The sequence below is a fragment of the Pongo abelii genome, chromosome 12, assembly GCF_028885655.2.
Source record: "Pongo abelii isolate AG06213 chromosome 12, NHGRI_mPonAbe1-v2.0_pri, whole genome shotgun sequence".
NCBI classification, from domain to species: domain Eukaryota; kingdom Metazoa; phylum Chordata; class Mammalia; order Primates; family Hominidae; genus Pongo; species Pongo abelii.
Window position 1 is genome coordinate 104,374,772 of NC_071997.2, and position 24,740 is coordinate 104,399,511.

Sequence of the window (24,740 nt, forward strand, 5' to 3'; positions counted from 1 at the left end):
GGGAAAGAAGTTTTAATATGTTCTTTCTTCCATAGCAGCAAGCTTTTTCTAACAAGCTTTCTTTAGTGCAAATACTGTAGGCTTGTATTACATACAGTAAAACAACAAAACAACAACAACAACAACAACAAAAAAACACCACCAGAAAGGCTTCCAAACAAAGCTACTCCTCAATTTTCAAAACTATACAAAGATTTTGAGCTTGCGGTTCTGCCTGGAAGGTCCATTTAGGAGACTCTCCAATGGGACCATTTCACCAGTACTTTAAAAAAAAAAAAAAAAAAAGTGCCCAGAAAGGTAATTAAATTCCCCATAGAGCCATATGAACCATATACAACTTGTTTGCCTCCAGAGTCTTACAGCTGACTTTACTCCACGTCATTAACATATCTCAAATACAGATGCACAAAGCTTATTTTCTACTATACACCAAAATACTATATATATACACATCTCCCACGGCAGAAAAAACACCCTGATACCCTACTCTTTATACAAAGTCAAATATTTTCTTCCTCAAAATCAAGTAAACACAAACTAAAATAAATGGAATAAACTTTTAATCATACAGAGAAAATAATTTTTGAGAATCAGGACAGGATCTTCCACTGCGTTCTCTTACAATGTAGATGTCTTGGCGACCACTGTCCCCAGAGGAATGAAAATCCACCTTTAAAAACAGAACCTTTTTATACAGTTTATACAGCACAAATCACAAACCACTTTAGAAACAAAAATGCGTTATCCCAAATTTAAAAAAAAAAAAAAAAAAGGAAGCGAGAAGAGAGAGAGGAACGGAGTATTTTAATGCTATCAGTTTCTATTCAGGCTTGATACAACATAAAGAAGATGTAAACATTTAAAATAAATAATAAAATAAATGTCAATTTCTTCTCCCCTTCCCTTTCCCATAACTCTCTCAAAATTTGATCCAGCCCCTCCTGAACATGTCGTCAAGCATTGGATAAATTAAACCCCTTGGTTGATGTATGGCCAAAACACTAGAAGCATAAGAAGATGCCAGATTCATAGTGGGATGACTGGGTTTCCTTTTAAAAAGCTACAGGACACAGGCACGCCTGGAAATGTATACACACATGCGCACACACACAGCCCAACCTGTCAATAAATAGTGAGATGCTGGCTTTTAAGATGAATGCCAAAACAACTCAACAAGCAGAAGGTAGCAAAGACCCCTTAAGTTTTTTAAAGAAAGTTCACACATCACATATCCTATTGGTCCCCAAATTCTCTAAGGACTTGGGTTACCCCTCTGACCATCTGAGGAGTGCACAGGAGCACATGGTGGGGTAGAAGGAGAAGTATGGAGTGGGAGAATATTGTAGGGGATAAGTCCTTGAGAACAAACATCAGACTGAAGGCAATCTTACCTTGGATCTTGACGACAGACCTTCTCACCTCTAAGTGTTTCTGCTTATCCATTACTTAGGGGCCTTTTATAAAGAGATGTCCTCATCCCTTAGTCTCATCCTAACGAGGATCTATATAAAAGCGCCTAACACAGTGCCTGGCACATAGTAGGTGTATTCTTTTCCTTCCTAAAGGGGGCACAAAGATGTCCGATCAGGAAAGGAAATCGACCTGAAAGTTAAATGGCGAGATTGCATTTGCACTGTTGGTCCATCAAGAAAAAGAGAAAAAAAGTCCCAGTGCTCCAGACAATTCAACCACACTTGGAATCAAGTGAGAGCAGAGGGAGATTCCTTTCCCCAAAGCCTGAGAAAGAGAAGCAGCAGCCCCAGATGGCTTTTGACTTTGAGATGCTTGTGTGACACACCTGGCCCCCAACACAGGCAGAATGATGTTTGACTCTGAAAACCTCCCCAGTGAATTCTCTGCTTGGAGCCGGCTCCAGCAATTTCCTAAGCCTTAGCCGGTATCTCCTCTCCTTCCTGTGCCAGCAGCTTCCTCATTCAACTGGCCAGGGAGAGGACTATTCGCAGAAAGGCTGCCCAGGAGGCCAAGAAGACGGTGTGTTTTACACGAGCTGATCACAGTGCCTGCCCTGTGCCGTCCCAGAGCTGCCTGCAGCCCAATCAGAGTCCACACCTCCGAGCTGCCTTGCAAGTGGAGCCATGAGAAGCACAGAAGTTCCTAAGCCAAACACAAAGGCAGCCCCAATGCAGCTGTTCCCATAGCTGGAGCCATGGAGGTGTCTGGTGATTCTGGAGCAAGGGTGTGTGTGTGTATGAGAGAGAGAACTTGGAGGGCAAGCCATAAGGAAGTAAAACTCAGGATACGCTCACGACTTAGGTGTGAATATTCAGTCTTCCCCAAATCAAATCACCTCTGACTTCGGGGAAGCTGAACAACCTCCTATGACAAAGCCTGGGGGTCTTCACAGGGAACGTAGCTCAGAGTCCTCTTACAGTCCTGTGTGTTGGCTGAACGTTTGCCTTCTGCTGGTCCCAACACCAACACAGCTTGAAATCTGAACTGAAGCCAAGTTGTGCCTCAGGAATTTGTCCAGCCTGGCCACAAATCAGGCTGTGACATGCACGGGGATCTTTGCTGCACAAAGTGGGGTATAAGGGGGCTTTCAGAAATAAAAGACAAGAAAGCAGCTTCATTTAAGAAATACCTATATGCACAAAAAAGAAAATAGCTCCCACTTGGCTACAAATACCACTTGAGATGATTACCCCTGTGAGAGCTGAGTGCACCCCAGTTTTCTCTGCCCATCTCCTGCTACTCCTGGCTCATTCTGCTGCTTGGATTCATCTCAAGCCAGAAACCCAACTGCCCAATCTTCTTAGAAGGGTCCCTCCCAGAGCCCCTGGGAAGCCGGGAGGGTGGCATCACAGCCAACGGATGCAGGACATAACATTTTTAAAGTATTTTAAACAAAATCCTTTCTCTTTGAAACTCTCCTTTCTGCATCACTTGTACATGTCCCTTCCAGTCCCACTGGCCCATGTACTTTAAGCTACGGCTGTTCCACTCTGTGTGTCTAGTGCACGAAAGCGGTCATGTTCATGAAATAACATGCGAGAGAACAGCTGTGTGAATGTGTCACTGCTTTCTCCACGGGGGATCTTAATTGATCTTTCAAACGAGGATACCGTGACCTCTAGAGCTGAATCCCCAGCAGCAGAGTCTTTTCAGAGCACAAGCCCCGCAGAGGCTGGTTCTGGCCAGGAGCTACTCCCTGGATTCCTGTCAAGGCCCTGCTGGACAAGAACCTCGGCAGGAGCCATACCCGGGGGAGAAAAGGCTCAGAGGGGTAGGCAGCAGGGACCCTGCTGAGCTGTGCTCCTGCTGGAGGTCAGGGGGACCCTTCCCCAACCCCGTGAAAGGGGGCAGCTCTCCTGCAGTGGGAAGCAAAACATCCTATCTCCAATTCCAGCAGCCAGAAAGATTCAACAGACAACCAGGAATGGCGCATGAGCCACAAGCCACAGCGACAACTCAGGCCAGCTGCTCACAGCTTGCTTGCTGCCCGGGCCAGAAGAGCGCACTGGGGTGGGGACAGGGGAGTGTAAAAGAGAAAGCACTTGATCCAGCAGGTGGCAGATGACCACAGAGGGCAGGAAAGGCCCGGCGCCCTGCGGGGAGGTGAGCAGCCAGGACAGGCTGAGCAGGTGCTGGGGCAGCAGCTGCTGCAGACGCCACTCTAGTGACGGCCTCCCGCCTCCCTCCCCTGCCTCTCCATCCTCGGCAAATGCTTCTTTGAGGCTTGGGGAGGGGCTGCCTGGCAGCAATCTGGGGAAGGTCCAGGCCCATGCTCATTAAATCTCTGTGGGTGGTGTCACCCTGAGAGCCAGGGTGGGGGAAAGGCGGAGCCCGGCAGGGACTTGGAGTATAATGTGTGGCTCCTAGGGAGGGACGCCTCCCTGGTCTGGAGAGAAGGGTCCAGGGGCAGAATGGCAAGGCAGTAATTACAGGAGACGCCCTACTCAAGACACCAGGTGAAGGGAAGCTGGCTAGGACACCCGTGTGGCTTTGTTGGCATGATTCCTGGCCTGGTAATTGGGCGTTTGGCAAACCCAACCTGTGCCCCACTGTCTCACTCACACCCTGTCTTCTGGCCAAGCCGCTCCTCCAGAAGCCGTCTCCGAAGGTGGGCAGGAAGGGTCCTCTGAGCCTCCCAGTGATGGCAGCATCTCCTTGAGAGCTCAGGGAGCCCCGCTGGGAGTTCTGGAGATGATGACTGGGAGGCGTCAGGGTAGGGAAGGCTCTGTATTGCACTTTGTCCCCTTCTGGACAAGTCAGCCCCTGCAGAAGAGTCACCTGCTGCCCCATCTCCAGAAATGAAGAGCTTTAATATTCAGACCACCCAGATGAAATGTCATGGCAAATTTGATAAAAACCAAGAGGGAGTGAAACTGACGCTGGGGGAGGGAAGGGGCAAGTCGAGGGAAGGTGAAACCAAAAGGCACTGAGCATGCGTGGTGGGGCAGGGAGGGACACCATCACTCCAGAGACAGTATGGTAACAAAGGGACAGGGATGGTCCAGGCCAGCTTCAGGCTCTTCAGAAGCCAGAGAGATGTCCAAGTCTACCAAACCGAGTTCTCCAAGGCTTTTCAAGAAATGGGATTTGCTTGCAAGATGAATGAGGGAGGAGGTCCCATGGCTTCCAAGAGATCAACCCAAGTCTTCCAATACTCACTGCCAAGTCCCACCTGGGTCCCCCAGAGCCAGGAAGCTCCCTGGCAGGTCCCCCTCTTGCCCTCACGGCCCTGGAGCGCTTGAAGGTGCTGGTCCCTGGGAAGGGGGAGCGAGGAGGACCCCCTCCAGAGCTGGGGAGGAAGGTGCGCTGGGTTACAGAGCCAGCAGAGTCGGGGAGTTCAAGGAGTCTGATGACTGGTCCCCGCTGCTACTGCTTCTGCGGTGAGCCTTGGAGCAGGACTCGGAGGGAGATGCGGGTGACTCCTGCTCCAGGACGCTAGGATAGGTGAAGACGAGGTTCGAGGTGCCCGGAGTGACAGCAGGTGTGGAGGTCACCACGATGGGGGTGTGCAGGGGCTCCTCGCCATAGAAGCCCCCAGCAATGCTGATGGGCTTGATGACAGAGCGCTGGGCCTTGTCCAGCCCCGCCGACGAGGACGAGGGGCTGTCCTCTTCCAGGGGCTCCTGTTTCACCACTACAGCGCCCACCGCGCCACCCCCACTGCGCATGGGCTGTAGCCCAGGGGCTGGGGGCGATCGGCGCTCCTCGGGGCTAATCTTGCACACTGGGCCGTGAGCCACCAACATGAACTCCAGCTTCTCCTTCTCCTTCTGCAGCTCAGCAATCTCCTTCTGCAGGCCTGACTTCTCCTCCTCCAGCTCCTCTGTCTCCTGCCATGGAAAGAGAGGGATGTGAGGGACAGCAACCTGCCAGGGATCAATCTAGGCAGGAAAGAGAAAACCAGTAATGTCCTCAGACACTGTGAGAGGAGAGGCTCACACACCTAACCACAGACCCCGCTGGTCTGAGTCTCTCAGTCACCTGGAGGCTCAAGATTCCTTTCATTTCCAAAGAAGGAAAGTCAGCTTGGAGACGGGGTAAGACAGCAACTGCAGCTGCCATAACCTAGCACCTACTTTGTGCAGGGCACTGTGTTAAGCACTTCAGAGATGATCTCATTCAATCTTCCAGGAGTTTTTGGAAGCAGATGTTATCATCATCCCATTTTGCAGATGAGGAAACTGAGGTTCAGAGGGGTTCTGTTAATTTTCCAAAGTCACCGAGCTAGCAGGTGGGGTAGCCCAGATTTGATTCCCAATGTATCTGACTCCAGAGTCTATGTTCTATGGCCTTGGTGCCAGGACTGCCCCCTCGGTACCCCTGAGGGATGAGTACTGCAGAGATCTGCATGGAGAAGGGGTCACGGAACACAGCTCTACCCACCTTTCTCCTTCTCTTACTCCCCAACCCCATGCCAGCCCACCTGTGGATGGATAAATGCTAAGCCCTAGGCTGCTAGAGAGTGGAGACTTTGTCATGCACACTCCTGTATCCCTAGCACCTAGAACAGTGCCTGGCTTCTCAGAAGTGCTCAGCAAATCCCTGTGGGATTATCACAGCCTCTCCTCCTCCCTTTTTTTGCTCCAATTTCTTTTTTTTTCTTTTCTTTTTTTTTTTTTTTTTTGAGATGGAGTCTCGCTCTGTCTTACCCAGGCTGGAGTGCAGTGGCATGATCTTGGCTCACTGCAGCCTCTGCCTCCCGGGTTCAAGCTATTCTCCTGTCTCAGCCTCCCGAGTAGCTGGGACTACAGGCACCTGCCACCACACCCAGCTAATTCTGTAATTTTTCGTAGAGATGGGGTTTCACCACATCGGCCAGGCTGGTCTCGAACTTCTGACCTCAGGTGATCCACCCACCTCGGCCTCCCAAAGTGCTGGGATTACAGGCATGAGCCACAGCACCTGGCCTTTTGCTCCAATTTCTTAAGCACATATTTCAGGACTCCCAGAACCCTCAGAGAACATTTGGTTCAGCCACCATGCTTGACACAGAAGTAATGTGACAGCCTGAGAGGGTCTGTGAGGATGCCAGGGTCACCCCGCGAAGACCTCAGCCCCCTTCTTTCATCCCCAGGCAGAGAAGCAGAAGCGAGCAAGTGCACGTGGAGGGGCCGTTGTGGGAGGGGAAGAGGTGTGTGTCACCAGCCTCCTCCTCACGTTTTCCCTAACATGGATTCCTGTTCATCAGTGAGGACATACGGGCAAGGGCTTCGTTCAGCAGAGTACAGCATATTCCGGAGTGAAAAACAGTTTCCGTCTGTCTCAAGGGTCTGACGAACGTCATGAGCTTCTGAGAGGCTTCCTGTGGAGGATGTGGCTCAGGGGCCTGGGTGGCTGGGTCAGAGGGCGGGGGAGGCGGGGGAGGTGGGTGTGAGGCCTCTGGGAGGAGGGGAGGAAAGTAGAGGAGCCTCAGGGGGCAGGGCTATTCTGGGGAGGGTGGTGAGGAGCGCCACATGGGGCACAGCTCCTTGAAGTGCCAATCAGAGAAAGGTTAGTGGTGGGATGGCCCGCTGAGGAAGTGGATTGTGGATCTGCCTCACCTGGGAATGAAGAATTCCCACTCATCCTCCCCGGCTCTAACACCTCCGAGGGACATTACTACAGGCATCACAGAATTCACGCAATTCAATTCATTCAACACCCCAGAGTGAGGGCTGCAGGACAGAGAAAGACAAGCCTAAGCGGGTAGATGGTACCTGGGAACATTAACTCAAGTGAGAGGATGGGCCGGACGCGGTGGCTCACGCCAGTAATCCCAGCACTCTGGGAGGCCAAGGCAGGCAGATCACCCAAGGTCAGGAGTTCGAGACCAGCCTGGCCAACATGTTGAAACCCTGTCTCTACTAAAAATGCAAAAATTAGCCGGGCATGGTGGCAGGCACCTGTAATCCCCACTAGTTGGGAGGCTGAGGCAGGAGAATCGCTTGAACCCAAGAGGCAGAGGTTGCAGTGAGCTGAGATCGTGCCACTGCACTCCAGCCTGGGCGACAAGAGCGAAACTCTATCTCAAAAAAATTATAAGAACAAAAAAAAAGTGAGGGGATGTTTTCTAAAGCCCCATCCTGGGCAGTCACTGTGAGGACCACTGACAGAGTCTCTCTCATCTCCTCACTCTGAAAGCATTCCACTGGGAGAGTCAACCCTGGCTCGGGGCTTCCTCCATACAGCACACGGCCCTTCCTGCAGGGCTAGGCTCTGAAGGGAGTTACGTGACGTTGGTCAGGTCAAGCTTAACAGAGGGAAGGGCAGGGCTGTGGGTCCCCAGGTCTGGGCAATTAGGCGGCACGGGAGAGTGACTCACAAGAGCAGCATGCGGTACCATGGCCACAGCTCTGAGTTCATGATAGAGGTGGGGAACCCGCCTGCCCATAAAGGAAATGAGAAAACCCCAAGAAAATACAACCCGGCTGCCACGTGACCCATCTCCATCAAGACCTCTCCCTGGCCCAACCCAGAGTGCTTAGGCCAGGCTGGGCCACTCCTGATGGCTGCAGGCATGGGAGTGGCTGGAACCTTGGGAAGCAGCCCTGGATGGGGCAGGTCTGGACCTGCCCTGGCTCCCACCCTCCACCATCCCTCACCCAGGAGCCCCCACAGTTCTGTGAGCAGAGAACACTCAGGTGCTGTGTAAAAAACGTGGCTAGCACCCCCACAGAAGGTTGTTCATTTCTTCCCTCTGGGCCCTGGCTGGTGCTAAACGCCACCTCCCTCTCTCTTTTTTCAATCAACACAATGCTGACCCATGTGTCCAAAGGAAGGAAAGCTCTATCTCCACTGACTCATCTGTAGGGCACTTGTGGGTAAGGAGACAGCTGTGGGAGAGAGGATCAGGACCCCTGGGGCTCTCACTCCAGCCCACCCAGAGGTGCTCCCACCCTACGCAGAGTTCCTCACCGCCTGCAGCTTCTCTGTCAGCTCCCGGCGTCGGTTCCGGCACTTGGCTGCAGCCAGCTTGTTCCTCTCCCGCCGGATGCGACGCTTCTCCTCCTCTTCAGGAGACAGCTAGAGGCCAAAGCCAAGGATCATGATTAGAACAGAGACAATGGTTCACAGCATTTTTGAAAAACTGTATTTTAAGTAACGCAAGAAGCCCTTCTGGAAATGGAGAAAGGAGGAGAAAGGGCGAGAGGAGCATGGCTGGACTCAGAGGCCCCAGAACATGTGGATCCCTGATGTCTGGCTGCCTGGGAGGGCTCTTTGAGCTGAATCTGCCCCGGAAGGTGATGTCCAAGTTTAAAGTCCATGTTTAAACAGGACAGCAATGGGTCAGAGATTCACCGGCCCAGGCATGATGGCAGCACCTGTCACATCAGCCCTGATTCAGTGCCCAGGCCAGAGAGAAGGAGCTGGGGATGCTTCTCCAAGAGTCCCCTCCTGCCAGCCAGGCGTGGCCCCACCCACTTAAGCAGCTTCTTCCAAACCCTGGCTAATTATTCCTCCCATCACTCTGCCTGCTCTGCAAGCCTCATTATCCCCATTTTGTTAAGTAGCTGGGCCTGGAGTCCCCACATAGGTAAGAACCACCCAGGGGGGAATGTTATCTTGCTGATGGGCGGGCCAAGAGTGCCACTCCACTCCCAATTTCCTCTGCCAATCCCAGGGTGCCAGCTGCTCACGGTTCAACCCCAGGTACTCCCCCACATGCCTGGTACAGTGCTAAGTTGGACAGGACAAGCAAAAGGAAGAGGAGCCCCCGGCAGGTAAAATCCTGCTGCCCACTCAACAAGTGAGTACCTGGTTCCATGTGCAAGATGCAGTTCTAGGGGCTTGGGATTTATCTGCGAACCAAACAAAGGAAGATTCCCCTGCAAAGAGCGTAGGATCTAGCTTCTTCCAGTGAGACAGTTAGGAACTTGTCACTCACACCAGAGAGCATGAACTCTGCTCTACTGAGCAGGGCAAATGCTCTGGTTCCACAGAGCCCTGCAGAGCTGTGACCCCAATGCCTCTCTCAGGCAGAGATGACACAAGGAGATGGCTGTGGGCCAAAGCAGAAAGCAACGCAAAGGGAAAGACCACCCATTCAGTTATCAAACATTGACTGCACACCTACTAAGTGCCCGGTGCTACACTAGGAGCTTAGAAGATCTCAAGGGGAGTAAGACCTGGGTCAGCTCTCACAGGACACCTGGGGGCAAAATCAAAGCTACTTTTGGAGGAGCAGGGAGAAGCTACCCCAAGGAGGGATACTGCCTGGACTTCAGGTCACCCCATGAAGGAAAGAGCCACTGTCCTGGTTGGGTCCAAGTCAGAGTCCCACAGTGCTCCCTTTAGCCCTTGAGGTCTGTTGCTGTGATGTTTTGAACAGCAAAGAGAGGACAATCATCACAGCACCAGAGAGGACAATCCCATGCCTGTCACACAGAAGGAAGGCCACAGCCCGGCTGAGGTCATGAGGCCATTTGACCAAAGCCCTGAATACTTGCTGCTCCTAAACCTGTCTTGTCTTGAGCCTGGCAGAATTGCCAAGAAAGCCTTATGGCCCTGCTGCAGGCCTGGGTTTAGGGCTCACCACTGAAAGGGCCACCAGGGCTCCTCTTAAGGCCCAGGAAGCCCCCTAGATCCCTTGCTAATGAGGGGCAGAAAAGAAGGAGGCTGGCCTTGACCCACTTCAAGCCCTCCTTCCCCCTTGGCTGCTTCTGGACAACTTTTGGCCTCCTGACTGACCTAGAAGTCTCTCCCCTGACTGGTGAGGTGTGGGGCAACTTGTGGGAGCTGTCGACATAGGAAGTGTTCAGGGGCGGTGAGATCAACATGGTTCCAGCTTGAGTGTGTCAGCAGCACCATGTACCCACCCACAAGCCACACACACCCTCCACTCCCCACCTCCTCAGAGTCGCTGCCACAGGGCACAGAGGGAACCTCCCAGGCGGGCTCCAGAGGAGGCCTATGAGGCACCAGGCCGGCTCCAGAGGCAGGCTCCTCCCTAGCAGGGAGGCTCGGGGAGGCTGAGAACGGCCGGAGTAAGCTTCAGAGCAAAGCCCTGAGGGCTGGGAACCTGAACAGCCAAAGTTCTAGGCTGCCACTGCCCAGGCTTCCTCAAAGCTGCTGGGAGATGTGTGAATTCCCAACTAACGTGGGATAAAATGCTCCTTGTTCTCTCCCTCCCTCTCAAAAAAGGAAGGAAACTCTCCAGACAGATTGTATGAGGCACGCCTAGGTGGTGTGGTGGGAAAACCACAGGGCTAAAGGTCAGGAGAAGCGGGTTCCAGTGTTGGCTCTGCTACTAATTCACTGTGAGACCCTAACAGGGCCCTTCGCCTTTCTGGGTCTCTGTCTCCTTGTCTATAAAATGGGTACAAAGGGAAAATGAGAAAAGATGGTCTCCAAAGTCCCTTCTGGATATAAACTTCTAAATTTGGTGTGAGGTAGGCCCAGAAGAGAATGGAGAGCGTGGCCGGGCACGGTGGCTCACGCCTGTAATCCCAACACTTTGAGAAGCTGAGGCGGGCGGATCACCTGAGGTCAGGAGTTCGAGACCAGCCTGGCCAACATAGCAAAATCCCATCTCTACTAAAAGTACAAAAAAAATTAGCCAGGCATGGTGGTGCGTGCCTGTAATCCCAGCTACTCAGGAGGCTGAGGCAGGAGAATTGCTCGAACTGGGGAGGCGGAGGAGGTTGCAGCGAGCCGAGATCGTGCCACTGCACTCTAGCCTGGGCGACAGAGCAGGACTCCATCTCAAAAAAAAAAAAAAAAAAAAAAAAACAGAGAGAATGAAGAGCATTCAGCACATCCTCGGGCTTTGTGGTCCTGCTAGCCCCAAAGAGTCCCTGGCAAGCCTGGCTCTTACTCAGGATCACTTATATCCCAGAAGAGTCCAGCTCATCAATGAGTATAAGGCTTTGCACCTTGGATTCCGTGAAGGAAGCATATTTATAAAGGTCATTATAAGCATGGCCACTGCAATATTTACAACTGCAATTATAGAAAACAACTGTGAGGAGGATACTGGCCGCTTGCTCCAGCAGCAGAGGCCCAACATGCAGCTGCGAATCCATTACAGTGTCTAGCAGACACACCTCCCCAAGTGGTTCTGCACCGTGGTTCCGCCATTAACAGAACAAACCAGCAAGTAGTGGATACAAGACCCAGCTTTGTCCTCGGAGGAGCAGAGCTCCCGAGAAAACTTCCAGTTTCTTGGTGTGGTGATCCCTGTAATTCCAAGTATCCTGAGGTCTGGATCTACCCTGACCTGTTTGAAAGGTCCGTATATTGGAACATTGTGGCCCTGGGGATCACAGAGTGAAGATGGACAGTGGTTGAAATGAGGAAGGGTTCCAAGGCTGTCACTGGAATAGTTTTCCAGGATAACAATTCATTTGAAAAAGGGATTCCACTGCTAAAGTATTTTTCCCTTCCCTGGGCTCAGGGTGGCATAGCCTTGGGGAAAGAACACTGCATAGGGGGTCCAGGGAACTGGGATCTAGCCCAGACTTCCCCACTCACTGGCCGAGTGGCCACACACAGATTATGTCTGGCCCTTGCTTGTATCATCTGACATGGGGGAGAGATGGGGCACTCTGAGGCTTTATCCCATTCTTTCTGGAATTATGCATGATTCTGATTTCCCTTTCCAAGACCAGGGGACTTGGCACTGCCCTGGCTCACTGCTGATCCAGGCAATGAGCCTCTTGAGTACTAGGTAGGTGCTGCCTAAATAGCAGAGCCCCCCTTCCCCATTTTCTGGCCTCCCTCCCCAGCCAAGTTAATTCTTTCTCAAAGCTGAGCTCCTTGAAGAGAAAAGGGCTGATGTCTGGCCTCCCCTGCCTCATCCTCCTGTCTGTTCATGCCGCTGAACAGACTCCTAAGGCCCCAGAGTTACTGCACCGCTGGAACATGCATTCCAGGCCCCTGAAATGGGCTCCTGCTCCGAGTTGGAGGCCTAGAAGACTGAGGAGGAATGGGAAGTCGTGGGTAGTACCAACCCAAAGCTTGACCCCGTAGGTCTGCTGGGTGCCTGGCCTGCACTAGACCGTGGGAGACAGCTAAGGGATAATCCTAAAAAGCTCACAGCCAGGGTTCATTGGCTGCTTGTCCCATGGCCCTTTTGCCAAGGATCAGAGAAGGATCCTGCTGTGGGCAGGTCGTAATGGTCCTTCCCATCTGTAGCCAAGTCCTGGCTTGCAGGGACCATGATCTCCATTTTGTGGCGAGATGACAGAGCCAGCCTGAGTCTTGGCTCTCCAGTGAGGGGGATGACGTGCTCTTCAACCCCTAGTTCCCTTGTCTCCCCTGCTCTCAGAACATTAACCCTACCAGTCTACAGAAAAACGTTCTGTGTTTCTGGGGCTCTGAAAGCCACTGACGTGGCTCCTTCCCACTGGTCTGAGCTGTACCTGCTCATCTCTCCTCCTGCGGCCCACGGTGGTGCCAATGGTCTTGATCACACCGGGTCTTGGGAGGGCCATGTGTCCAGGGACAGAGGCCAGGCCCGGCAGGGGGCTGTAGGGGTGCGAGCGAGGGTACGGGTTGGACATGGAGGTGATCACTGTGGGCTGCACCATCCACTGCAGGTCCTGGCTGGTCGTGATGGCGTTGATGGTGGGGATGAAGGCACTGCCTGAGCCAGGCATATCTACCCGGAATTTCTGAAATGAGGAAAAAAAATACAAATGAGCCAATAAATACTAAGCTGAACAGGATACTTAATAATAATTAAACAGAGCTGAGGCAAAAACCAGCACAGAGCAGGGTCAGTGTTTGGAGGGCAATGTCAGGACCCCAGGTGGGCCTGGACAAGTCCTGTGCATCCAAGAATCAAGGGGGGAATCTTAACTATGACTGGGGCTTCACGTCGGATCTGCTCCCTGACTGGGGTCCTGAGAACTCCATCCCCAGGTGGCTCAGTGAGGATACTGTCATATTCCAAATGACTTCCAAGACAGACGTGGTCCCCAGCACTCACACTCGGTAGGCCCTCTTGGCAGCTCTCCAGGATACACATCTGCAGGATGTGGCACCTGGGTCTCTTAAGCCTCTGAGTTGCCTGCCAACTGTTTGTCAGGGTACCGGCTCAGGACACCTTGAAGGGATTTGCACACCAGTAGCTTTGGACCAACAAAGATCACCAAGGGAGCATACTGTGTCTGCCTTTGTCACTTTCCAAAGAGGTTCAGGACAGAGCTATGACTCCATCAGGGCACAGCCAGGTCCATGAAAAGATGTCCTCTAACCCATGAGACTAACAAGTAGTGGCATTTGCAGCCAGACATCCCTTGCTGTCCTTGTCCCTCCTCCCTTCCCATCATCAGCAACTTGCTTGGGGCAGATTGGCTGAGTGTGTCTCTCTACCCAGCTACATAGGCATTGATCTATGTTCACAGATGTTTCTGTGGGAAACTCTGGTGCTGCTAGTGCAGTTTTCTCCCCGCTTCTTAATTTATGCCCAGACCACATTGCAGAGCTCTCTGGAACATGCTGCAGGAAGCATTCTATTTAAAATATAAGATGATGACAGAGTATAGAAACTAAAATGGGCTGTGCTCCCTAGCAGCTGGTCTTGACCTTTCTCCAAGGCAGCTACTGGAAACTGGAAGAAGCAGGGAGGAGAGAAAAGCCCCCTACTTCCAGCTTTTCAGAGGCAAGTCCCCCTAATGGAACCCAGGTGAACCTTCATCTTCAGATGACTCCTGTGTCCACATAAAGCTTCTCCAAGTAGTTTCTTCCCCACTTAAAAACTGGGTGAGATGATGACAATAGCTAACACTTCCTGGGCACTTACTAAATGTCAGACACCATGTCTTACCTAGATTATCTCACTAATTCTCCCTCTGAGTGAAGAATGACCATTAGCTCCATTTTAGGGACAGAAATTTAGGCTTAGTGAGATTAAGTAACTTATCCAAGGCCACATTGCTAATAAGCAGCAGTCAGGATTCAAACCCAGTCCAGCCTGACAAAGAGGCCAGAGCCCCTGAACACAGTGGTATACAAGCTCCTTTGCCATTGCTTCTTTATTCCTCAAAATCCAGCCCTAAGTGCTGGTTATCCACCCCTACTGCCCTCAGACAGAGTGTCAGGTCATCCCCTATAGACCTCCCCTCTCACCGAGAAGGTCCCACAGGTCTGTCTGGCCCCGAATGGAACCCCACTATCATTAGCATGGATGCTGTAGAACCCTCCCTATGCTAGTCCAATCAGACCAACTAGGATAGAAGCATTCGCAGCAATGGAAGCTGGCACCACCATTGTCTTTGCCTTGTCACAACATCAGGGTTCCTGCTGTGTAAATAACGCATAGAGTACCTCACTACAGCTGACAGAGCTGGGGACCCCTTCTTGCTCAATTCCCTGCTATCTGCCTGACCCCAGTCTGTACGGTAGAACGGCTGTGTCACTCCCAGACCACCTCGGGGGCCCAGGCCAAGGGCTTCAGTGAAGAGAGCTGCCCAGCACAATGGATACTGGGATTCTGGAGGAAAGTTACCCAGTGCAATGGATTCTGGGGTTTGGGAGGAGAGCTGCCTAAAGCAATTGGTTCTAGGATTCTGGAGGAAAGTTACCCAGTGCAATGCATTCTGGGATTCGGGAGGAGAGCTGCCTAGAGCAATGGGTTCTGGGATTCTGGAGGAAAGTTACCCAGTACAATGCATTATGGGATTCGAGAGGACAGCTGCCTAGAGCAATGGGTTCCAGGATTCTAGAGAAAAGTTACCCAGTACAATGGATTCTGGGATCCCGTGAAGAGAGCTGCCCAGGGTGATAGATTCCGAGTTGCATTTCTGAAGGCAAAGAAAAGTGGGCTTTTTATCAGGTGCTGACTGAAAGGCAGCAGGTGTGTGCATGTGAAGGAGGGAAGAGTGCAGTGAACAGGAAAGCATCCAAGTGGGAAATGATCTTCAAGGAGGAAAAATGGCCAATTGGGGCTGGGCTGTGAGTAGGCAGAGTCGTGAGAACAGCAGGCATGGCTGAGTGTGTGTAGAAGCACCAAGTCCCAGACAGCTATTTTTTTCCTGAGCTGCTGGATGGGAGGGGCGGGGAGTCAGCACTGCACTCGGGGTCAGGAGGCATGGGGTTGAGGCCTGGCTTAGCCACTGAGTGCCTTGCCCTGGGCTCAAAGACTCAATTCCATGGATGTAAAGGGGAATACTCATCAAACTCACTGCACTGTCATGAGGATTAAATGAGTAGCTACTTGTAATCACAGGCTACAAAAGCACGCCAGTGGTTCTCAACCCTGGCTACACATTAGAATATTCCAAGGAGCTTGTAAAAAACACACTAATGTCAGAGCCTCGCCATTAGACCTCTAAAATAATTGGTTTGGGGCAGGGCTCTGATAAGCTTTTTTTTTTTTTTTTTTAAACTCCCAAGGAGATTGTGTTGTGCAGCCAGGGTTGAGAAACATTGCTCCAAACCAATGGAAGGTCACCATCACCACCACCATCATCATTAGATGTGCCTGTGTACTCTGCACAGGAGGCTCCGGGGAGAAGTGCCAGCTTCCCACTCCTGGGAAGCACCCAACTTTTAAATTCCATTTCTTTCCCCAAGCCAGGTTCTGGGTTTGAAATGCACCTGAGGCATTCAGCACAATGGTTTGATATGACCCCCTCCTCCATGGGGAAGCTGTCAGCTTTCCTTTTAGGAAAGCACCTAAGAAAGTCACTCCTCAATTCCAACAAATTAAAGTGCTCCCGTTTTAGGCTTGGGGAACCCAGCAGAAAATCTGAAGCAAAGCTGAGGGACAAAGACCCCTTCAGAATAAGTGGATGCCTATTAGCCCCTCTGAGGCCCTCCAGTCCACCCGCTCTGGAGGGCAGGTCCGTGGTGTGTGCTCCCGGTATACATCAGGCAGATTCCTCGCAGCAATGGCTTGGTCTAGACAAAACAAGACAGCAATAAAAACCAGCCAGGAGGTAATGACTGCCTCTGAAACGCATGTACACCTTGTTTCAGACAGGAGGCAAAGCCATCTGGATAATACACTGGCTTTAAACTGCAAGGAAAACAATGTCCCATCCCCAGAGGGGCCCGGGGCTCTGATAAAGAAGGCTTTTGTCTCCAAGAGGAGCTTCTCTGGGAGACACACAAAAGTTTCAATTAGATCTGGCAGATGGGTCTTGTCTCAACTCCCAACATGTTATTCAGAAACGTGTTATTCAGAAACGTGTTATTCAGACACTGGGGTAGGAGAGAAGAGGTGAAGTTAGGAGTTTGTGGTCCCAGAAGCTAGCCTAGCATTCTTCTATGCCAATAGACCCGAGAACCAGCCAAATGTCACACTGGAGATAAATCGTGGTTCTCTATGGACGAGTTAACACTAAACACAAACCAAGATAGAGCTGCTCAGCTGGGGGGCTACAGGGCAGTTTCAGACCTGCTGCAGTGCCAGGAGTGTGCTGGGAGTGATGGGATCGGGAGAGGTAACCCAAAACCTCACTCGGCTGCCTGGGGCTCTGTAGCCAACATGTCCTCCTCGAGGACACTTTGAAGATGCTGGATGCCTGTGTAGCATTCCAGCCTGGCAAAGCCTCCAAATATTTCACTGTGTCACCCTGTCAACTGCGGGGTGGGCAAGAATGCCTATAAAAGGATATAGTGGTCCCCATCCACCTCCTAGAGCAGAGTTTAGCAAACTTTTGCTGTGAAGGGTCAGACAGCAAATATTTTAGGCTTGGTGGGCTATACGGTCTTGGCTGCAACTCAGTTTTGCCACTGCAGTGTGAAAGCAGCCCTAGATAACATGTAAACAAATAGGCAAGACTGTGCCACTGAATTTTATTTAGAAAAATACTCAAGCCATGGTTTGCCAACCCCTGTCCCAGAGGTTCATTCTCATCTCCCATGCTCAGGTTGGAGGGAAACGAATACAGAGGAAATAAGAAGCAAAAAGTCAGAACTGAGATGTTCCTCCAACCCAGGTAGCCGAGGAGATGGGCTCTCACTCATCAGCTTGAACCTCCAGACCCTGAGCCGATGTTCAAACCCTTACAAGCCTTGTGGTCTTTGGGCATGGAAACTCCCATCACCCTGCTCTACCCTGTTGCGAGGGTGCCACGGGGATGCGTGTGCTCCTTCCACTGCCAACGAGAAAGACAGCCAAAAACTCGGACTCTCTAGGGCCACCAAACCTCAGCAGGTCAGAGAAGTTCCCCCCACAACAGTTGCTGATTTGTGAAAACTGCCTCCTGAGACTCTATACTGGAGCCTTGGCTTCAGCTATGAACCCATGGCTTTTTGCTGACAGGTATTGGAACTAGGGTTTGGGCCCCTACAGGCCCGGATGGGGCCGAGGGCTTATCCCAGAGACTCGTGAGTGGGCAGAACTGGTATGTGAGATGGAAGTCAGGGTTGGGGTTCTTGGCCCAGCCCCTTGGCCAGGCAATTCTCCATCAGATAGATTTTTGTCTGGGTTATCAAGCATTCAAGCCATGAAGCCCCCTGTGGACTCTGTAACCTGCCTTGCCAGGCAAGCAGGTATGATTGAGTGTATCTAGGAAAGGACTGGGTTCTTTCCCTTTAAGAACCCTTTCTTTAGATTCCCAGGATGGAAAATGGACGATTCCAACATCCTAGAAGATTGGCTCCCGAGAAAAGGAAAGGATAAGGGCACAATCTGTCTCATACTTCCCATCACATCCCCACTGAGGTCCAGTTTAATGCAAATGCTCTGTATTTTTACTGAACCTGGGATGTTCCCCAAAGCCTTCCATAAGGAATTTAACCAGTCTTCACAGGTTCTGCGTTGAACATCACTTTGACCTCTGACCTTTCATTCCTCTCTGAAGAAATACCACTATGTCACAATGGAAACTGTTGCTAGTAAGTTGTGATTTCCCAAAGCGTTACAGGTTACAGTTTATAAACGCTCTCTTAGGTGACTCGCCTCCCTTCAGCCTCCACGCTTTCCTGGGTTCCCTTGAAAGAGTTACTCTATCCTCCTCCACCTGGCTGCCTGCCAGGGGGAAGAGAAGCAGGGAAGGAAAGAAACAGAAAGAGAAGGCCTTAGCCCTCGTCCAGGTTCCCCAGCTGCTTCCCTGCCAGGGCCCTTTTGGCCAGAAGCGCCACTCCAAAGCACTGGGGAATTCACTCCACTATTCTGTGGGCCCCTTTGGAACCCCCACAGCTCCCCGGCGGCTCTGTACTCCATGGGAATGACATGTCCTCTCAACCTCCCTTAAAGCCACAGGAAGGTGAGCCTAGGAAAGTCTCACTGCCACGGGACAGGGCCGAGAGACCAGGTGGGCCGGGAGAAATCTTATACCTTCCCTCTCTGGCCCAGGGAGCGGAGATGGGATAGAATTACCAGATGGGGTTTGGAACAGATATATTTGCCTCAATCAGGGCAGCTGCTGTCATTTTGAAATACTGTGGCCACCAAAAGACACCACATACAACATAGATGAGACATATCCACAAAGTAATGATGCTATTTTTTTCTTTGTTTCAACAAATAGAACAGAACGTTCGTCTCCTTAATTCTCACAACCAGTATCTTTATTCCTATCTAACAAATGAGAAAAAAAATCCAAGTTATTGACGGCAAAGGTGCCTGCTTTGGTGTCCTTTGTCGTGGGCGTGCTCTCCCAGGTAGACTCCAGAGGCCTGCAGGACACGGGGTCACACCCTACTCTGGCCTCAGCCTGATCATCCAGATTTGTATGTCAGACTCGGCTCCAAAGAGGCTTTTGGTAATTTCCAAATTCACCCTTCAAAGGACAAAGATTTGTTAGCAGGGAGGATTTTCAAAAGAATACACTGAAAGCAACTGCAAAAGAGGGGGTACTGCAAAACCTTACTGAGTCTAAGCATAGCCGCAGCATTCAGATAAGCATTTAGTCTCCTCAAGGAAAAAACAAGGAAGGGGATGACAGTGATAAGGATGAATAAGTTCTGCTGTGTTTGTATTAAGACAGAGAAGAAAAAAACAAGTCTCCCAATTTTACCCTCACCTTGAATAATAAGACAGGCAGAAGCAGAAACAGGCAGTGGAAATGCACACAGCGTTTTGGATAGGAAAATTCAAATGCCATTCAGACAATACATGACTGCTATTTCACCCCATTCCCTTTGATGAAAAAGTGAAGCTGACTTCCACCATCAAGAATCAGCGGAACAGACAAATTCCTGGGATAACATTTTGTTTGATCCTAATCTACAACATCTGTAAGATCAAGGGGAAAAAAAAAGCACCCAGACCCTTAATCTATGCCTCCCACATTCCCACCAACCGAACAAGCCCCCTCCTAATATAAGCACATAGGAAAACATGCCTTGGGAATTTGAACAAACTGTGAAGGCAACCTAATGAATAGACAGACATCAAAATAGGAAAAGAAAAAAGCACTCCTTTTTTTAAATTTTTTTTTATTATACTTTAAGTTCTAGGGTACTTGTGTACAACGAAAAAGCACTCTTTTTTTAACCAGGTTTTATTTAGAACAAAACAAAAAAGAAGCTCAAAGTCAAGCAGTTCCTAGTTAACCACGGTTAAATATGTGGCATTTATTTGTCCCTCATTAAAAAGAAAAAGCATCCTAAGAATTCCAAACTCACCAATTTAACACTCTCTGGGACTGGAAAAATACATTCCCAAGATAGTTTTCCTAAAAATTTCCCGTAGAGGGCACTAGAGAGGTATGATTGAGGCTAGCTTGGGAATCACAGTCATTTCTGGTAAAAGTTCTTTGATGTGAGGAATGTCCCAGTCTGGTACAGTTGGCGAAAGTTCACTCTGGGGAATTTTGTGTGTGTGTCTGTGTGTGTGTGTGTGTGTGTGTGTGTGTGTGTGTGTGTGTGTATCTTGGGAAGGGGTGGTTGAGGAAGAAGAGTGCTAGTCTGGTATTCCTTAACTCCAAAAAGGAAATACTGCCCTTGATTTATTTTCACAAGTTATCTGAGAAACAAATAGCAGCCTTGGAAAAGTTCTAGGTCTTGTTTTTGTTTTGTTTTTTCATTAAAAGGGGGCCCAGCTGATGAAAACAAGTTATGAAATGACCTATGTTTGTGTAACTGGCTGGATTGCGTAATGCTCAGGCCCTGAAACCGTAATAGTCAAGCAGCCAGGCAGGGCATATATCTGGGAGATGTTTTCCTAGGAAAGTTAGGAGAGAAAAAACAGCAAAAGGAAAAATCCAAGAAGGGGAGGTGTGTGCAACGGTTACTGACAAAACAAAATCACCAATGACCAACCTTTGAGATTAAAACTATAACTGGAACAGGAAATATTTTTCATGCCTCAAGTTCCTGCCATATATAAGAACAGAGGCTGTAACAAAGACTAGTCTGCTCCCCCCACCCCCAAAGTCACTGGAGCTCATGGCCATGTGTTAAGATCCAGCTTCATGAAGCTAGAGGGGACGGGAAAGCTCTGGGTTGAAGAACTGGCAACAAACTGATCAGGAATATTGGACCCCCAAAAGAGAGACCTGAAAAAAATAAAATTCACTTCCCCAAAGAAAAACCAGAGAACTGTCTCATATGGATCGGTCCACTGAGATGCCATAAAAGAGAAAGGCCCATCCACTAACTGCCAGGAAAGTCTTCCAGTACAGGAAGCTGAGAGAAATAAAATGATTACAGGTTTTATCTGGTATGTAGTAAAGTTACCTTGAGCCCAAGATCGGGCAAGGTCATAGCACAGACTTGTGAAGGAACAAAAGCCTCTGAGGTCAGACCTTAGGACCACAGAACAATTTTGTTCACAGTTGGAGCAATGACAGAAAAATCCACCCCGTTCCTCCTCGTCTCCCACCCAACCACCACCACACCAAGGAGCGGACAGGCCAAGAAACTTGTCTCAAGTGGCATTACCTTGCCAATCCCTCCGGTTTGAAAGGCGCCTCACACACTGCGGGGCCGAATGGGCAGGCGTCTATGCGAGAACCCCGTGCACTGGTTATTGCTAATTGCAAAATCCTCATGTGTTACAGCATGCTAGGAATTAGCCAACAGCTGCTTTTTGCTTCGGTAATGAGGCCCTATTACACTCTGCTGGACTGAATTCTCTTCCTTCTTCCTAGCACTGGTTTCCTGTCTGATTTTCTTCCAAAACCGGGAATTGCCTCCGCTCACATCCTGGGCTCAAAGCCCTAGTGACACAGATTATTCAGTTGGGGCACTGATGTCCGGTCTGACTTCCCTCCAGGCCCCAGGGTCTATGCTAAACCAGGCAGTGAGATTGTAATACTCCAGCGATCACTGCCAAAGACACATTAGGGAAAAGAACAGAGAAGAAATCAAAAGATCCCTTCCTGATTTCAGGGAGGAGGAGACAGACAGGCGTTTGGGGTTTGTTGAACGGGAGAGGGAGGGAGTGGGTACAGACTTCAACCTATTCCCTCATGATGTTTACATTCAATACAAACCACTAGCGGGGCTGGGAAGCAAACATAATCAACAACTTTTCGGATTTCAAACTCATCACCTTGGTGCTCACTACGAAGGGTGCATTGACTGTACCCTCAATGAACAGACTTGGCTGTCTCTACTGTGGGCGCTTACAGGAGCACCATGGGAGGCAGAGGGAAGACAGAAAAGCCATTTTGGGGACTCACCAGGTATAGGGAATCACTTTGGAACAAGGGACCCCCTATCAGATCCAAAAGAGAGCCACGTTCCAAAATTCTTTCCAGCTGAGTCCCCCCCTCCCTGGAAGCCCACCCCAGCCCCTTCTAGAGGCCAAGGCCACCGCCTTATGGAGCATCCCTTGCCGCAGCCAGCTGTGCTAGACTCCACAGATGCTGACCACGGTGGGCTTCATGTTGTATTGGGCCTGCGTTAACCCAGCTCTCTCTCGAGACAGAGCGGGTGGGGGAGCTGCAGCAGAGGGCAGGCACGCCATCAGCACCCCCCGCCAACAGCACCTTCCTGGTATTTATAAACACAGAGATCACACGCACAATCCCTCCAGTGCAAACCAGTCCGGCTGCTTTAGAAACAAGTTGTTTTCTGCTTCCAGAACCACCCAGGGGCCTGCGTGATGTCTCTTCCCCCACCCGACCCCCTCTTCTCTCTGCCGGTCTCCTTGCTCCAGGTACCCCCAGACCCTCAAGGTGCTCCTTCGTTCCTGGGGGGCAGTGCAGCCTCCTGTCCCTGACCCTTACAGAAGACGGGTCGGCGGGGGGGCGGGCGGGCAGGCAGGCAGGGGGCACACAGGCGGCATGGGCCAACCAAGGCTGGCTTCTTGCTTCCTGGCCTTCGCACCTGATTCCCAGAGCGGCAGCCCTCGCCCTCGCTCCAGATTACTTGAAGGAGTCCAACCATGTTTCTGGGTCCCCAACCCCTTTCAGAAAGGAGCTAAGACTGATGGAGAACGGGGAGGAGAGAGAGAGGGCTTTCCTGAAGGAATAGGGTCCCAGGATGTCGAGAGGTGCCAGTGGGTGCAAAGATTTTGTCTGTCCACCACCCAGAGAGAAGACCCGGGGCGGGGGTGGGGGGGGGGGGGGCGGACACCGGGGAGGGGGAGTAGTTCTTGGAAGGAGGTAACAGGCTCCTGGTAGGGGGCCTACAATTCCAGGAGTTTATCTGGGTAAAATATAATGTGAGAGGAAAAGGGCACGTTGTCTCTTCAAGCCCACTCCCCAATCCCCTAGTTTAAAAGAGGGTGAGGGGGAAGGGAAGGACGAAAATCCAGAACTTACAACGGTGGCCCGTAGGTATTTTCTCGCCAAGAAAACGAAAAGAAAGCAAAAGAGGCAGTGGCGGCGAGAGGAGGGCAGGGGTCCGCCCGCGCCGCCAGGTGCACCGGGGCCCGCACCTACCTGCTGGCCGCCGCCGCCGCCGCTGGAGTAGGACTCGGCGTGCGCAGGAGAGCCGCTGCTGCCCCGGGACGAGGTGTCAAAGTTCCCGGGATAATCCTGGTACATGATCCGCGGTGGGGGCCGGAGAGGAAACAGGGTGTTTTTCTTCCCCCGCCCTCGCCGCGGCCGCGCACCGGCTGCTGCGCGCTCGTTTGTCCGCCGGCCGCGCCGCGGGCTCTGGGCTTCGCTCCTGGGTTTCTCCCCCACCGCGGCGGGCGAGGACAGGGAGGCGGCGACACCTCAGGAACAGCGTCCCCCTAGCGTCTCTTACAGCACTTCTTTCCGGCTCTGCGAGCGCCGCGGGACCAGTTGTCCACCCGATCCCTCCCTCTAAAAAGTCGGCGCGGCTCTCGGTCCCTCCCCTGCGCGCGCCCTCCCGCCCCCGCGCGCAGCCGGAGCTCAGCGGGGACCCACGGCCCAATCAAAAATTGGAAATTAAAAAAGACTAGGAGCCCAGTGAGCCTGGCCTGCCAGCCCCGGGGACCCCCGATTTCAGACAGGGCCAAAAAGGCGGAAAGAAAAGCTGTCCGCTGGGAGAAACTTCTGTTTCTTCCTTTTAGAAAAGGAGCCAGAGAATAAACTTCCCGTGGCCGACTCGCCGCGGGAGTTTCAGGGCGGCTCGGATACTTGACTAGGAGAAGGCGGCGTGCGCCCGTCCCGCGGCCCCGAGCGCGCCAGGGGGACAGCGGCTCGTGGGGCTCAAGTAGAGCTGGCGCTGAGAGGGACGCGGCCCCGCTCCCCGCTCCGGCGCCCAGACCTGCACCCCTTCCCCGGCGCCCACTCCCGGACGGGCCCGCCTCGCCCGACCGCGCCTCTCCCTCTTTCTGTCCCCGCCGAGCGCCGCTCGTTCGCTCGCTCGCTGGTTCGCTCGGAGCCCTAGAGCTCTGCCCGAGATGAGTCACTACAATGGCACGAGTTCAACTCACACTCTTTATTCTCCAGCCCTGTACCATGTGGATTCACTCACGTCAACCCCAGACTCCACCTTGCAGGGAGGAGCGCACGAGGAGGCGGGGGGAGGAGGCCGCGGAGGAGGAAGAGGCGCGGGAGGGGAGGAGGCGGGCGCAGCTCTCCCCTCCCAGCCTCGGCTCCCGGCCGCGCTGACGCCAACCGCGCACCCCGCGCGAGGAAGCCAGGCGGTGGCCCGGGTGGGAGCGGGCGGCACGCACAGTTCGGGGGCGCCGAGGCAGCCCCGGCCCTTCCCAGTCCCCCGCTCACCCCCCGGGCCCAGCGCCCTTGGTCTGTTCCATTGGCGCACGTTGCCAAAGATGGTCATTTGCGTTAGAGGACGCGAGTGCGGGTTTCCTCGTTTTCGGGTGACGTGGAGGGAGAGGGATTCCCTCGCCCGCTCCCGAGTGCGCTGCGGCCTCTCCCCCGCCCTGGGAAGGGGCGCGGGGCGGGGCCCCGAGAGCGGCCGCGCGGGTCTCGGCTCCGGATTTTAGAAAATAATCACAGCCCTGACGGCGAGACGGGCGGTTCGGTGCGGCGCCACCGGGAGGCCGGGAGCCGGGCGCGCAGAGC

General features: G+C 52.1%; 1 protein-coding gene across 2 annotated transcripts; it reads right to left on the reverse strand.

Moving 5' to 3' along the window:
• Positions 1-785: 785 nt before the first annotated feature.
• Positions 786-24,138, reverse strand: FOSL2 (FOS like 2, AP-1 transcription factor subunit). Of its 2 annotated transcripts, none has more exons than XM_024242320.3 (4): positions 23,181-24,138; positions 12,813-13,064; positions 8,368-8,475; positions 786-5,303 (listed from the first exon to the last, which is right to left on the reverse strand). In XM_024242320.3, exons 1-4 carry the CDS (start codon positions 23,283-23,285, stop codon positions 4,785-4,787), a joined length of 984 nt encoding a protein of 327 aa, XP_024098088.1. In that variant the 5' UTR covers positions 23,286-24,138; the 3' UTR covers positions 786-4,784. The 2 variants fall into 2 exon arrangements, with proteins under 2 accessions (XP_024098088.1, XP_054403665.1); XM_054547690.2 differs by lacking the exon at positions 23,181-24,138 and adding an exon at positions 21,232-22,064.
• Between the last annotated feature and the right edge of the window lie 602 nt (positions 24,139-24,740).